The 15028-nt window shown below is 34.1% G+C and overlaps 1 protein-coding gene across 1 annotated transcript in view; it reads right to left on the bottom strand.

Annotated features, from left to right (window-relative positions):
• The window catches only part of LOC101622418 (disintegrin and metalloproteinase domain-containing protein 18-like), a 42972-nt gene extending 30645 nt beyond the window's left edge, over positions 1-12327 (bottom strand). Inside the window, exons 1-7 of the mRNA XM_012724780.1 lie at positions 12246-12327; positions 11659-11735; positions 8816-8871; positions 7150-7228; positions 5811-5887; positions 5196-5373; positions 2200-2265 (exon numbers count right to left, since the gene is read on the bottom strand). Coding sequence (XP_012580234.1) covers positions 2200-2265; positions 5196-5373; positions 5811-5887; positions 7150-7228; positions 8816-8871; positions 11659-11735; positions 12246-12327 — 615 coding nt within the window. The remainder of the gene's footprint in view (positions 1-2199; positions 2266-5195; positions 5374-5810; positions 5888-7149; positions 7229-8815; positions 8872-11658; positions 11736-12245) is intronic.
• Positions 12328-15028: the final 2701 nt, after the last annotated feature.

Below are 15028 nucleotides of genomic sequence, written 5' to 3'. Positions count from 1 at the left end.
CAAATCTATGACAAAGGAGCAAATAATATACACTAGAACAAGGAAAGGCTTTTCAATAAATGGTGCTGGAATAACTCGATCATATGTAAAAAGAATGCCATATGTAAATGAAACTAGACTACTATTTTACACCGTAGACAAAAATCAACTCAAAATTGATGAAACACTGTGAGAACTGAAACCATAAAATATATAGAAGAAAGTAAATTAAAACACTTCATGGCATAAACTTCAGGAACATCTTTGAGGACTCATCTTCAGAAGAAAGGAAAATGGAGAAAGTAAACAGCTAAGACTACATTAAACTTCTGTACAGCAAAGCTTGTTTTTATATAACAAAAGAAAAAGTAACCAAATAAAGAGACATCTTACCAAATAAGAAAAAATATTTGCACTCCATACAACTGATAAGAGACTGATATCAAAAATCTACAAAGAGTTTATATAACTCAACAGAAACAAAGCAAAAGCCCAGTCAAAAAAATGGGGACAAGTGGTATCTGAAAAAATATTTTTCCAAAGAAGGAATGCCAATGGCCAACAGGTATATGAAAAAAGAAAAAAAATTCAGCATCCCATTATCAGGGAAATGCAAATCAAAACCACAATGAGATACCAACTTATACCTCATGAATGGCCATATGGAAAAAAAAAGAAACTGGAAACAACAGATGCTGGTGCAGATATGAAGAAAAAAAGAACACTTTTATATCACTGGTAGGATTACAAACTGGTCCAGTCACTGTGGGAAACTGTCAATGTTTCTCAAAAGTCTAAAAATAGATCTGCCAAATGATATAGCAATTATACTCTTAGGGATCTACCCAAAGAAAACAAAAACACTTCTTTGAAATGAAACCTGAACTCCTGGTTTACTGTAGCATTATTTGCAATAGCTAAGGTATGGAAACAATGTGAATGCCTCAAAACAGATAAAGAGATCATGAAAATGTGGTTTATATACATAATGGAGTACTACTCAGTGATCACAAAGATAAAGTCATGCCATTTGCAGTAACATGAACGGAGCTGGAAGGGATTACACCATGCAAAATAAGTCAGATGTTTTCACTTATATGTAAAATATAGAGAAAATGGACAAAATTTGCAAGGTGACCATACATAATGAGACATACAGCAGGGGAAGGAGAAGAATGGGATTCAAAACAGGGAAGGAAGCTCAAGAGACTGGTGATGGTTCATAGGTAATTATAGAACTATGAGGACTACACCTGAGAGGAGAATTCAAACTTTTTCCCAAAATTAACAATGTGCAAAAAAATAATTAAATTATATAATAAAAAAATTCCTGTAATATCAGAGAAATTATAAGTCTATAAAAGAGAGCACATGATCTTTCATGAAATGAATATTTATAATACGAAGATACATACATGGCAGTGTTCATATATATGTGAAAATATAGACAAATATATGCATATTTTTCTTTTTTAATATAATTATACCTGCTCTTTTATTATTTTGTCCATATACTGTTACACTATTGTTTTTATAAAAATTATATATACATAAATAAAAATATTTACTTTTATGAGAAAAATCCATAACACTGTCATATATTGACTTTATACAAAAACTCATGGACAAATGAGTTTTGTTTTTTTTTAATCTGCTGCCCGTGCCTTTGCTGAAACTGCTACAATAAAAATCTTCACAAATAAAAGTATCCATTAAGGAATCTTCTCATTTTCATAAATATGAGACTTTACAAAGTATAAAATAACATCAGAGATAAAATGTAATTATTTAGTAAAATATAAAGCATAAAATAATTTCATAAGAGAAATCATTGACTAACAAATATCTCCAATTGAGCAATAAATGAAATAGCTTGTTTTAAAACAGAAATCAATTCAAGGAAAAGATTTTCACCATGACTGAAGTGAATCCACAAGCATCTGCATCTAGTTATCATTCAAACTATTTTAGTAGAGTATACTATACTGCATATATACATAGGGAAATCAATACCATAAATATTGGTCCTCCTTTGTCAATGTAAAGGCAATTGATATTTCCTGATGTCCTTCTAAGATACATATTTTGAACAGAGTTCAAAAATTGATACTTATAATATAAAAATTATAAAATATAATATAATATAATTGATGTTTATAGTATTCCATTTGAATTCAAACATAAAACAAAAACATGATGAAATAAATCAGTGATGCATACCAAAGCTTTATCCATAATGATTTGTATTTTCAGACGTCTGTTCAATAGTGCAACATCTGATTGTTTCTTCTGTGAAATAGTTGACATTAAATAAGACATTTAAAAAATTGTCATTGTAATTATCATGTACAAAATACACAGTTACATAGACAGGTTGAGTTATAACAAGTAGGCTTTACAAACAGTGCCATAAATATAAGAAAATAGGAAAAATTATAAATATACAGAAACTAAGCTATATGATGCTACTAATAGCTAGATTGGAAAAGAATTTAAAACAAATAAAAAATATATTTTAGAGTAGTGAAGAGAGGATACAAGCTGCCAGAATGTGAAATGGAGCCAAAGCAGCCTTAAGACAGAAAATACGTGATGATGTGTAGCTCTAAGAGTTCAAGGACAATAATAAATTGAACACAAAGAAATTAGTGAGTGTTTATAAAGAATGATATGAGATGTTAATAGCATGTCAGTTCAGAGGTACAAGGAGCTGTGCTGAATGGTAAGAAGAGAACACACAGGCTTCACTGTGTTGTAAATATTAACAGAAATCTAGGTACTTAGCTTTAGTATGTGGGTTTGCATAAAAAAATTTAACTGGAATTAACTGCATTAATAAGGCAAGGCATACATAACTCTGATTTTCTGTCCACAAGTAGGGGGAAATTCATGTCAGTAATGAAAATGAACCATTATATATTTTTTTAAATGTTTAGTTTTTTTTTGTTTTTTTTTTTTTGCCTACCACAATCCCTCATACCTCCCCATCTCTTTCTCCCTCTGTCTCTCTCATAATGATCTCAGAAGTCTCACTTTATTAGCATCTGCTGGTTTTCATAAGCACTTTTGCTCTCTTGAGTCATCTGCTAATCTAAATGTTCATCATTTGTCTTTGTCTTCTGGCTTGCTTTAGTACACAAAATCCCCTCAAATTCCTATCAGAAGAGGTGTGAAACTATACATCTGAGTCATAAACAGTGGGGGGGAGGGGACATCTCAATAAATAACTCAATGAAAACAAAGCATGCCCATCCCTTAAAGGTTTTTCCTCTGCCACAGAAGAATATTCATGCATTCCATTATAATTTTAGTTTGTTACTTGATAGTGATATATTTCAGTTGCAAAATTGTGTTCAATTGTGTTCAATGTTGTATGTTGTAACCACATACAGGTGGTTTCCTGAACTGATATAATAAAGTTTTAGATCACATCTCAGTTGAATTGAAAGTAAAAATTTTGTCCAGTTATATTTTATTATATTTGAGCTTCTAAAAAGACAGTTTTATTAACCTCTATAACTATAATCTTGCTAAAACAAATTAAAGCATCCATCCTAGGTTTTCAGAGGGTGGGGGAAAAGAGCAAAAGCAAGGAGGGGTGACGGGGGAGACACGATGGACTCAGTGGAGTACCATGAGAGTCTCAGGATGGGAGGACTATGGTGACCACACTCAGGGTGAAGAGGAAATCCTATTCTGTCAAAGCATTAGCAGGAATATAAGATAATGATACTTCAATAACAATAAAAATGTTCATTCATTACTTTTTTTTTCATTTCCATTTAATGTGATAGTCAATTTTGATGAGACTCTGTGGCTTAAAGAGACTCATTTATTTAACCCTAAATGAATAAAATGTAAAATTTTCAAACATGCTTTATGAGGAAGTTAGACAATAAATAAAAAAAACTTTAAAAACATGCTTAGCCTTAGATGACAGTACTTATAAGCATAGTGTAATTGTTCAAGAATTGGTAATTCATAGTCACTTCTTCATTATAGTAAAATTATACACAAATTACATGTAATTTTATAAAATGCATTCATATTTAATTTATATATGTATATGTGAAAAAATATAAAAGCACTATATATAAAATTAATACAATGAATTTTGCAATATTTGACTAAAGAATAGGATCCATTATTATTATCCTTTCCTATGCACATATTCAATATTTTAAGACATTAAGCAATATTATTTAATTTATAATAACTAATATAATTTAATAAGTAAAAATGTGCATTATCCTCTACAGAAAAAAATAAATTTTATATAAATATTATATAATTTGATCATTTCTATTAAAAATAGCTATACTTTTGGGCCCTCCCTGGTGGCGCAGCGGGCTAAAGCACAGCACTGAGACGCTAAGGACACTTCCGCATGAGTTCGATTCCCGCCTGCCCGGAGGTGACCATATGGCGTGGCAGACCGCTACTGACCCACCCGCTGCTCCCCTCAGCAGTGTCCTTCATCGATCTGCCTGTTCTGCTCCCCGCTCTGTCTCTTGTGAAGCCTCTCACCACCCCTGAGCCTCTGGCCTGTACCCCAGTTCTGTATGTACAAATAAATAAATCTTTAAAAAAAAAAAAGCTATACTTTTTTAAATCCACATTTATAACTAGATACATTAAAATAACTGGAACAAATAGATCAAAATTCTAAAAGCATTATCTTTAAATACTGAGATTTGGTACCGTTTTTTACCTTTTTACCTTTATATTTTCTTGCACAATACCTTTCAAAATAATGTATTACACAAAAATTGTGAATTACGTTACAGTTATTCTAAAGTAAATATCAGTTAATGTATTAACATATTAAATATGTGCATCAAAAAGGCTAATAAAAATGGATCATATTCTAAAGTCAAATACTGCTAAATCTATTGTAATAAATTACAATAGTTTTTACAAAGGAATAATCAACAAATGTGGGTACCATTAGATTAGTAACATGCAAATTCAGCAATACAACTTTGTATATATGCAAATTTCTAAGTTGTGCAAAAAATATTCTAAGTAGCAAAATCTGAGAATTTTGATATTTGAATTGTATATTTATATCTATTCCAGTAATTAAATATGAATAAACAAGATACTTTTAACATTAAATTCTTAAAATAAATTTTAATATAATCAATATCAGTTAAAATTTGTTTCTTAATACAAAATGCCAATGTTAATATGTTTATTAAAAATATCATACTTACTTCTGATTTCACAAGAATCCTCTGGGACTGATCAACGAATTGGGCTCTTAGATAATTTCCTCTTAAGGGGGGAAAATCAACTTTATTGTTATTTATTGGATATAACATATGTTCATATGTAGCTGCAGATTCCAATGGTTCAATACCATAACTGACATCCTCAAACTGCAATAATCCCCTGAATATTTAAATACAAAATGAAATTAAATAGCAACTAATGTCAATTACTGATAAACAAAAATTAACATTAAGTAAAAATATCTTGTAGACATTTGAGAGTAGTCTTTACGGCCCAGTATTTAAGAATCATCTCATTTTTTGGATTAACTTTCAAACAAATTTTATACTTTTCTTTGTCTAATTGGCATTTAGGAGTTACTGTGCCTCTAGTGGGACTAAAGGATGTGAGTATTCTTCTTGTGAGTGGAGGCATTTTCTCATAAATTGACTATCAGCCTGGAATAGAGATAAGTGGGCATTAAAATTGATCAGAGGAGGAAAAGAAAGTACATGAGAAGTAATACAATCAACATGTACATTCTACTCTTCAAGGAATTTCTCAAAATTAAATGAACACAAGATTTTCTATAAAACATCTCTGAATTATGCCATTACCTAAGTCCTGAACAGATGCTAATCGTCACAACTGACTTTGGAATCTCTGCAGCATATCCTTGATAAAAGCAATCATCCTAAACAGAAGTGTAAAAAGACACATTAGTGAGTAATCTGTAAGTGTTCAGGTTTATCTCTACTTCCTAGACATCAACAACACAGTGATGGAGATATTACCAAAGTATTCACCTGATAGTCCATTTATTTCACTATTATCCTCTAGTGATCTCTTCCACTTAACCCTTTCCTGCCTATAAAATATCATGACACATCCTCCCCTAGACAATTCTTACTATAATTTTAAATTTTTGACAACCAAATATCTGTATCACTTTTTTCTCAGCAACATATATGAATGTAGTCTATATCCGCATTAGATGCAATCAACAGCATTAATTTGAGTTAACAAGACTGAACCAGGGTAAAATAGATAGTTTAAGCAGTCAATCTCAAGAGCAGTAGTTGAAAGAGTAATAAAAAAAATTCCCTAAGAACAAAAGCCCAGTACCAGATAGCTTCTCCAATAAATTCTATCAAACCTTCAAATAGAATCTAAGATATATCCTGCTCAAATTTTCAACAACAACAACAACAAAAAAAAAGATCCAATAAGAGTGAAAACTCTTTAAAACATTATATGCAGCCAACATAACCCTGGTCCCTACCAAACATGGAAGCACTTTCCCTGTGACCATTCTATAATCTCTACCATTTCCTCCACTGCTCTAGTCCCATGATATCTGAATTAAAACTTCTGAGTATGTTTAACAACTTATCTTTTTTAAAGATTTACTTATTTATTTATGCATATAAGAGTTGGGGTACAGGTCAGAGATGAGGGGTGAAGGAATCATAAGAAAGTGGGGAGCAGAACAGGCAGATCTACTGAAATACACTGCTGAGGGGAAACAGTGGGCAAGATAAGAGAGGTCAGTAGTGCCATGTGGGTCACCTCCTTGGCCAGAGATTGAGTTGGTGTTGCAGTGGCAGTGGATAGCTTCATAGTGCTGTGTCTTAACCCCTTGCATCACCAGGGAGGCTTCATGTTTAACAACTTCTTGATTCCTTTCTATTAACCAGTTTTCCTATTTTCTTTCGTCAAAAATCCTACAAGCAATTCCAGCTTGCTTGAATTATCTTTTTTTTTATAAGTGATTCCTGTGTTCCAAATTTAAAAATTAGTTGTTCTTCTCAGTATACTTTTATAGTAATTGCCCACCATATATGGGTTTATGATTGTTTGCCTAATAATTCTGTGGAACATAAAAGTATTTTTCTTCCCATACAACACTTCAAACACATAAAAAAGTAAATCTGTACAAGAAAAAGCAAGACTTACCTTTAGAAATGACGAATCCTGATTATGTGTTCCTGATTTGTTGTATAAATAAATGAGGAAATGAGGATCTATAAATGACCTAATTCAGTCAAAACATAACATTCATTGTAATATCAACAATGAAAGTAACTCCAAGAATCATTAAACAAAATTCACTTCAAATTTTAAGTTCAAACATACTAAAAATAAGTGGAATTTAATTTTCCAGCTTCCTTTTGTTATTACATTGTATATATAAGACAAAACAATAACTAGCATAATCAGATACCAGTATGGATGCCGTGATGACACATACCTGTATGCTGTACAAATCAGGGCTTCCAGGTTTTCACTGATTCAATCATCAGTAATATTCATGGCTTAAATACTTTAGTTAAAATATTTGCTAACAAGAAGCCATGGATTGATAAGAACAACTGTATGCTCTTGCATCATTTTTCATAAATTTAGGCTATGTCAAAACCCAAAATCTGCAGTGCCTTCAAACAATAGTGGGTGTTCTTCACAAGTTTAACACTGATTTAGCTGTACTCTTCATTCTGGAGCTGGCAAAGGCCTGGTGCTTACCTGGAGCATGCCTTTTCTTTAGCAAAGGGGGAGAAAAAAAATGTAGAAGCACATAATCATTCCTAAATCCTCTGTTTTGTAGCAGGCTACTAGCGGTTTTCTCAAATTTCTTCAGTTAAATTATTTCTCTACACAACTTTGCTATAAACATGGTATAGAATTATATTATTATTATTATGGAAAGGATGGTGACTACTATGGAACTGTAACAACATAACTGATTGTAGGGAGACTGTAATTCTTCAATGATTCAAAATACCAGGAGGCATTTGTGGGTCTTACTCCACTGAAACAGCACTTTTCCTTCACCATGACTTCTCTTTACACATCAGCTCATTTTCTTTTGCACCTTACAACTATTCTTCTTCTTAAAAGTCAAACAACAAAAGCCAAAGAAATTCTTAGAGAAAAACTGACATTATATGTTCATGTCCACATGCATTCAGGGAAAAACATGGAATGATCTGGGCTTAAGGACAAGTGCCTGAATATAAATCTGGCAAAAGGCTTGAGACACCTTTTAAACCTGTGAGAATGTCAGTGGAAGTGGTAACAATGGGAATACAGAAGCAGTTTCCAAAAAGAAGAAATGAGAAGTAAAAACTGAATATACTATCTTAATAACATTTGAAGAGGAGACTCTATGCTCCCCAAAGGTAACCAGTAATGTCAATCAACATAACCTGAATTTCAAGGAAAAGAGATAATTAAACATCTAAAAAATATATAAATGTAAAAGAAAAAACTTAGCAGATATCCGGCAAGCATAGTCAAAAAAAAGAAGTCTTTAGTTTTAAGGTTTATGAACCCTGAATCCTCAAATATATCCATTTTACTTTTCTAGGAAATAGCAAAATAGTCTGCTGTATTCAGGGAAGCATCTTCCTGTCCCCTTATCAAAGAATTATGCTAGTGAAGCTTAGCTCTCAGGTTACTTTTTGATTTTTAAAATCTCAAGATGAAGAATTAAATTCTAGTCTGACATTAAAAAGGGACATAATATGCTCTTCTTTTTTTTTTTTTAAACCCAAATTAGGATAGTTAGGGCAAAAATATAAGAATTTAAAGAAATTGTATAACAAAAAGAATTGTCACTTACTGTTTTTCAAGATGGAAAGTATATATTTTCCTGCCAATTTTGATGGCATAAGTTACCTACAGAAAAGTGTTCAAAGAGAAAGGAAGTATTAGAAATTGCAAATTTTAAAAAGTCAAAACCATAAATTTCATACTAATTTTTTTTAAAAAAGATTTATTTATTTATTCATACAGAACTGGGGTACAGGCCAGAGATGCAGAGGGTGAGAAGATTCACCAGAGACAGAGTAGGGAGCAGAGCAGGCAGATCTATGAAGTACACTGCTGAGAGGAGCAGCGGGCGGGTCAGGAGAGTCTGCCTCGCCATGTGTACTCCTCCGGGGCAGGCTGGGATTGAAATCACGCCGAAGTGGCTTAAGTTTCTTAGTGCTGTGCTTTAACCCGCTGCGCCACCAGGGAGGGCCCACTAACTTTTTTTTTTTTTTTACTATTTTTATACTATTGATTAATCATTTGTTTACAAGTCTATATATCTGGGAGGTACAACTTCCACCTCAATATGCATACATGCTTCACCCACTCTCCCCAAAGTCCCTAGTGCTACTATCCTATCACACTTATGCTTATAACACCTTTTTATACTTAACATATATATACTCTTTAGTATAAACATACACTTAATCATGAATGTTTCAAAATTATATATACATATAAAAATACATGTATATGTATATATATGTGTGTGTATATATATATATACACACACATATATGTTTCTTCAGTATTAGGATATATGACAGGATTAACCATAATTTAGTTTAAATAAACGAGTCTAAATCAATTTCTAAACAAAATTCATTACTCATCAGTATTTTTAAGTACCATTATGAAACTTTAAAATTATTACATTTAGAAGTTCTGAGGAATCTTTGAAAAAATTAATTTTACCCTATTTTTTGTATTTTGCATTTTCTAACACAAGTAAACTGAAATAACACAACATAGGTCTTCTTGTAAGATTAAAGAGGGTATACCCTAGCTAACAGAAGGGCTATCTTTGTCTCTATCCTCTGTGGAAATTGCCTCACTTAAAGAGGCTATCTTGGCCCTCCCTGGTGGTGCAGCAGGTTAAAGCACAGCACTAAGAAGCTAAAGCCACTTCAGCAGACCTCTCCTGACCACCCGCTGCTCCCCTCAGCAGAGTACTTTGTTGATCTGCCTGTTCTGCCCCCCACTCTGTCTCAGGTGAAGCCTCTTATTGCCTCCACACCTCTGGCCTGTACCCCAGTTCTGTATGCATAAATAAATTTAAAAATCTTAAAAAAAACAAAAGAGGCTACCTCATACAAACTCACAATTTCTCTGGGGCAATCCACATTTAATAAGTTCCTTCATTCCAACTCCATCTCCACATTTCATATTTTTGTTTTCTTCCCTCCCTTTCCACAAAGAATCTATTTCATTTTGTGTCATGTTTATTGTTACATTTTACTCTTTGGACTGAAGTTAATTATTTTATTTAAGCAATTATTTATAGGCATACATTGTGTAAAATTTTTAGTTACACATTTTTTATATTTCTCATTTCTAATATTACATATATCTAATTTTCCTTTTGTTTTCTTTTCATCCCTTCAAAATGCCATTTTTATATGCCTTCCAGGGACAATACTTAGCTTTTCAATTCCAGAATATTTTACCAACACTTTTCTTTCATTAACTGTTTTTCAATCTGATGTTCAGCTTCTATAACCTTACAGTTACTGAAAAAAGATGTGTTTGCACTTTAAACTATTTAAACTGATATTTTTTTCTCCTTTAAATCCATAGAGAATTTTTCCCTTACATAAAAGAGGCTATATGTATGAAGTTTCCCTTGACAAAAACTAGACCATGGGAGTTTTATATGTGATTACTGAGCAAAAAAAGTTTAAGTGAAATTATAACACTGGGCCCTGCCTGGTGGCACAGAGGATTAAAGAACAGCACTAAGAAGCTAAAGCCACTTCAGCATGAGTTCGATCACCAGTCCCAGGGGTGACCCACATGGCGTGGCAGACCTCTCCTGAGCAGCCCGCTGCTCCCCTCAGCAGTGTACTTCATCCATCTGCCTGTTCTGCTCCCCACACTGTCTCTAGTGAATCCTCTCACTGACCCTGCACCTCTGGCCTATACCCCAGTTCTGTATGTATAAATAATCTTAAAAAAAAAAGAAATTATACCATCACTGTATTCACCTGTCTATGTATATTATAGATGAATGGTATTTTTTAGATCCCTATTAATCACTACAGAATTTTGAAACTTTGTATTTTTATTTCATGAAATGTATATCTAATTGCATAAATTTAACAAGAATCTGTTCTCCCTGTAAGAGGACACCATTTGGCGTATCAGTTATAATACTTTAAAATCATAAGGATAAGAAAGGGACAACTGTACATGCTTTACTAACTTCATCAAATTAAAAGTAACATTACTATAATTTTCACAAAGATTTATGTATGTATATATAGGCATACAGCTATTCTTTACATATTGTCATTTTAGATTCTTACTACAGGCTAAACATGATCTCACATGTAAATTACTTCAATGTACATATTTTCCACAAAATAATTCCAGCTCTGAATATTAATTACACAAATTCCTTTATGTACTAGCAATTTGGGACACCTGAGTCTGGGTCTTCAAACAGTTTTACAATGTTTATATATCACTTAAGATTTTGTAAAAAATATGAAAATGCCTGCTCTCATTTAAATAAAAACAGTTCTTTAACACTAGATCAAAACACCAAACTATAAACTCAGGACACAAGTTTTCACAAAGGGATACATGAATTGATTTCGGTCGTAGAGTTCAAGAAAAATAAAACATTTTAAAAAATGATTTCTTAATTACATGCATTTCTGATTCATCAATCCTGTTTGACTGAATCTTCCGCGGTATTGTAATTTCTAGAAGTGATGTTTCAAAATCTGCAGTAAGGAAAATACATGTGAACATTCCCCAGGGTGTATAAAGGCATCTTAATTTTTTCATTTACTTGCTCTCTCATGGCATATCGCTCTGAATCCAAACCCTCCCTCCACCCCTCACACATACATACACACATCAACAAAGTCAAACTTTACAGGATTCCAGGAAGAGTCTCCTCTGTGAGGGGGAACATTACCCCATCACTGCCCAGAGACTCTGTGGGTAGCAGCACTGCCCCAGTCGAGTCGGTCAAAAGGTGTTTGTGTGTTATTTCCCCACCTCCCAAGAAAACGGACGCCCTGTTCTGCAGATGTAAGGTCAGGTAAGTGACCTGTTCGTCCTGATCTGAGCCCACCAACCAGCACACCCACCCGATGCTGAAGCCGAGCAGTTTCTGGACTCTCGCAGGGCTCATTTCAGCTGGGTTTGGAGTTCTAAGGAAGGTGAGGGCCTCCACTCCCCAGTACCCTGAGACAGTGGACACATGCACCGTGTGGTCCATCACTTACTGTGATTTGCATCGACCAGCCAGCCCAGACCTGAGATGATCAGCAGGAAAGACAGCAATGCGTGGGCGGGCGGCCACGCCATGGTGATGTCAGTTGGCTGCTGAACCGCCACAGCTCGCGGGAACCTGAACCCAGCTGCAGACCTGAGAGGTGGGGGTGGGTTGCACAGAGCAGATGAAGTGGAGAGAAGGAGGGGTGGAGGGTGCTGCTACTGAGTCTGCCCAGATTTGTGAACCCAGAAACAAAAGTTTGCACCCCAGGGGCAGCCACAAAGGTCTGGCTGCACACAGGAAGCACAACAGAACCAGCTCAACTGAGATTTATTTTCCAAAATCCTGATACTTTAAACGCATTACAGGGAAACAATAGTTGTAAAGTGCACTTTTTCCTCTAGAAGTAAGGCATTTGCCTGTGAATTGTGAGGAGTTATTGTAGTTCTTATAGATTTCTGGTTCAAGGGCTGAATTACTGTAGTGAAGGAAAACAATCAAAATTCACTATATGTTCAAATGCAGACAACTGCCTGTTTTAATCGCATCTACTGCTAGTTTTCTAATTTAACTTTCTGGTCAAAACAAATGCCTATTCATGCACATACATTAAAATATATTGTAAAACAAAAAATTCTAAATCAGGTCGCCTATTGTAGTGTTTCTTAGAAAATGTCTTTGGTAAGAGAAGCCATAAAAACTAAATAGGAAATGTATATATGTGTTTCATCAATCAGTATGGAGTCATAATTTAAGTACCAGTCATAATATATAACTATGAAATGAGCATGGGAGAACAACTTTTATTTTCACATTATTAATTGTGACTAATTTGGCTTCTTACAGAAATCTGTAGCTAAGCAGACTACATGAAAACAGGAACGAACTTTCAAGTGATGTATAAGCCTGACTGAATATTCAGGATGGTGACTTGGACAGCTTGGACAAGGGTTCATGCTCAGTGACATCAGAAGGAAAAAGAAAAATATCAGATGGTTTCGCTTACAAGAGGAATATCGGGGGACCCAATGAGGCACCAAGGTGGGAAAATATGATTAAAATATTATTTTAAAAAATACTACAAAACCAACAACAATATAAAGACAACTACAAATCAGAGACATTCTGCAGCAGAGGGGGAGGAAGAGAGAGCAGGGCGAGGACCCAGAGAGCACAAGGCGCTATGGTGATCATGCACAAGTGAATTGGTGGTGGGAATTCTATGGGGACTACACCTGAGGAAAAAATCAAATATTGTAAATTAAAAACTTTAAAAATAAAAAATAAACCTCTGCAACAATTCAAACTAAAATAAAAGTATATTCAAACTAAAAATAGGGGCTAGCTCAGTCCCTAGAGCTCAGTAAATGCCTCTAGAACAATGCATTCACATTAGGCTATGTAATGACTTGCAGGAAAGAAAGGCAGAAGGTCACACTGCAGGGCGGAATTCAGGTCAGAAGGGAAAGGGTGCTGGCTACCCTGAGTCTTCAGGCTGGACTGCCAAGCCCTCTCGGCATCTGGGATAAGGGTCTCTAGCTACTGTCAACTTGCTCAGAGCTGCCACGGGATTCATAGGGATAAATAGGATGGAAATAGGGACTGAAAATACAGGAGAAAACGCCACACATAATTCAGATCAGTCCAGTACAGATGATTTATTATTTCATAATTTAAATCCTCAGCAGTGACTACAGAGATGATGGAGAAATTATGTTTTTTTCCTTCTTGATTTAGTTCAGCCTGGTGATACATTGGGTACTATCCACTGTCTAGGCCAGGATTGTTAGAGACTGTTGCTGCAAGAGAAAATAAAAGCATAACACCAGTTTTGCTCTTTTTTCTTTCATTCTTGCTTTTTCTTTTTACACTTAACACTTCTAACACATCTCATTTTTAAAACATGTAAAGGATGAAGAAAATGACACTAAATTGCAGAAAGAAAATTAGCTCTTAGTTCAACTACTAACATTCTTGGTTTTGTAATAGAAGTGACCTAAAATATCCTATGTTTGGTTAACTACTTAAGGAAGTAAAGCAAAATATGTTGCAATTTATATTTTAAATAAATAAACTGATTTTAATTTAGAAGAAAAAAGAAAAACTGTGGTAATTCCAAGTATAATCATACTTTTTAATGATAATAATAACAGATACATATGTAAGTCCATACAACTATATAGAGAAATATTTTTTTAAGATTTTTATTTATTTATTCATACAGAACTGGGGTACAGGCCAGAGATGCAGAGGGTGAGAGGATTCACCAGAAACAGAGTGGATAGCAGAACAGGCAGATCTACGAAGTACACCGCTGAGGGGAGCAGCGGGCGGGTCAGGAGAGGTCTGCCATGCCATGTGGATCTCCTCCAGGGCAGGCAGGGATCGAACTCATGCGGAAGTGGCTTAAGTTTCTTTGTGCTGTGCTTTAACCCGCTGCGCCACCAGGGAGGGCCAATTTAATAGTCATCATCCTAGGTGTTCAGATTAATAATGATAGGATGGTTATTTTTGTAACTATTTTAATGACTATTACTTGTTATTACTGTAACATATAATATAACTAATCACATTCACATGAATGTGATTAAGAAATGAGTTAAGAAAGTCAGTAAAAAAATTTGGTCATTATAGGGTCTTTGGATAAAAAAGGATATTTATGCAATTAAAAGTTTAAATAAGGGCCCTCCCTGATGGTGCTGACAGGTTAGGACGCACCACAGCAAGCTGGCCACAGCCATTCCCATGCCAAGTTAGATCTCTGACCCCAGAGGTGATCCACATGGCACAGCA

Source organism: Condylura cristata, unplaced genomic scaffold, assembly GCF_000260355.1.
Source record: "Condylura cristata isolate star-nosed mole 26May11 unplaced genomic scaffold, ConCri1.0 scaffold00014, whole genome shotgun sequence".
In the NCBI taxonomy this organism is placed as follows: Eukaryota; Metazoa; Chordata; class Mammalia; order Eulipotyphla; family Talpidae; genus Condylura; species Condylura cristata.
This window is presented reverse-complemented; position numbering and strand designations above follow the sequence as displayed.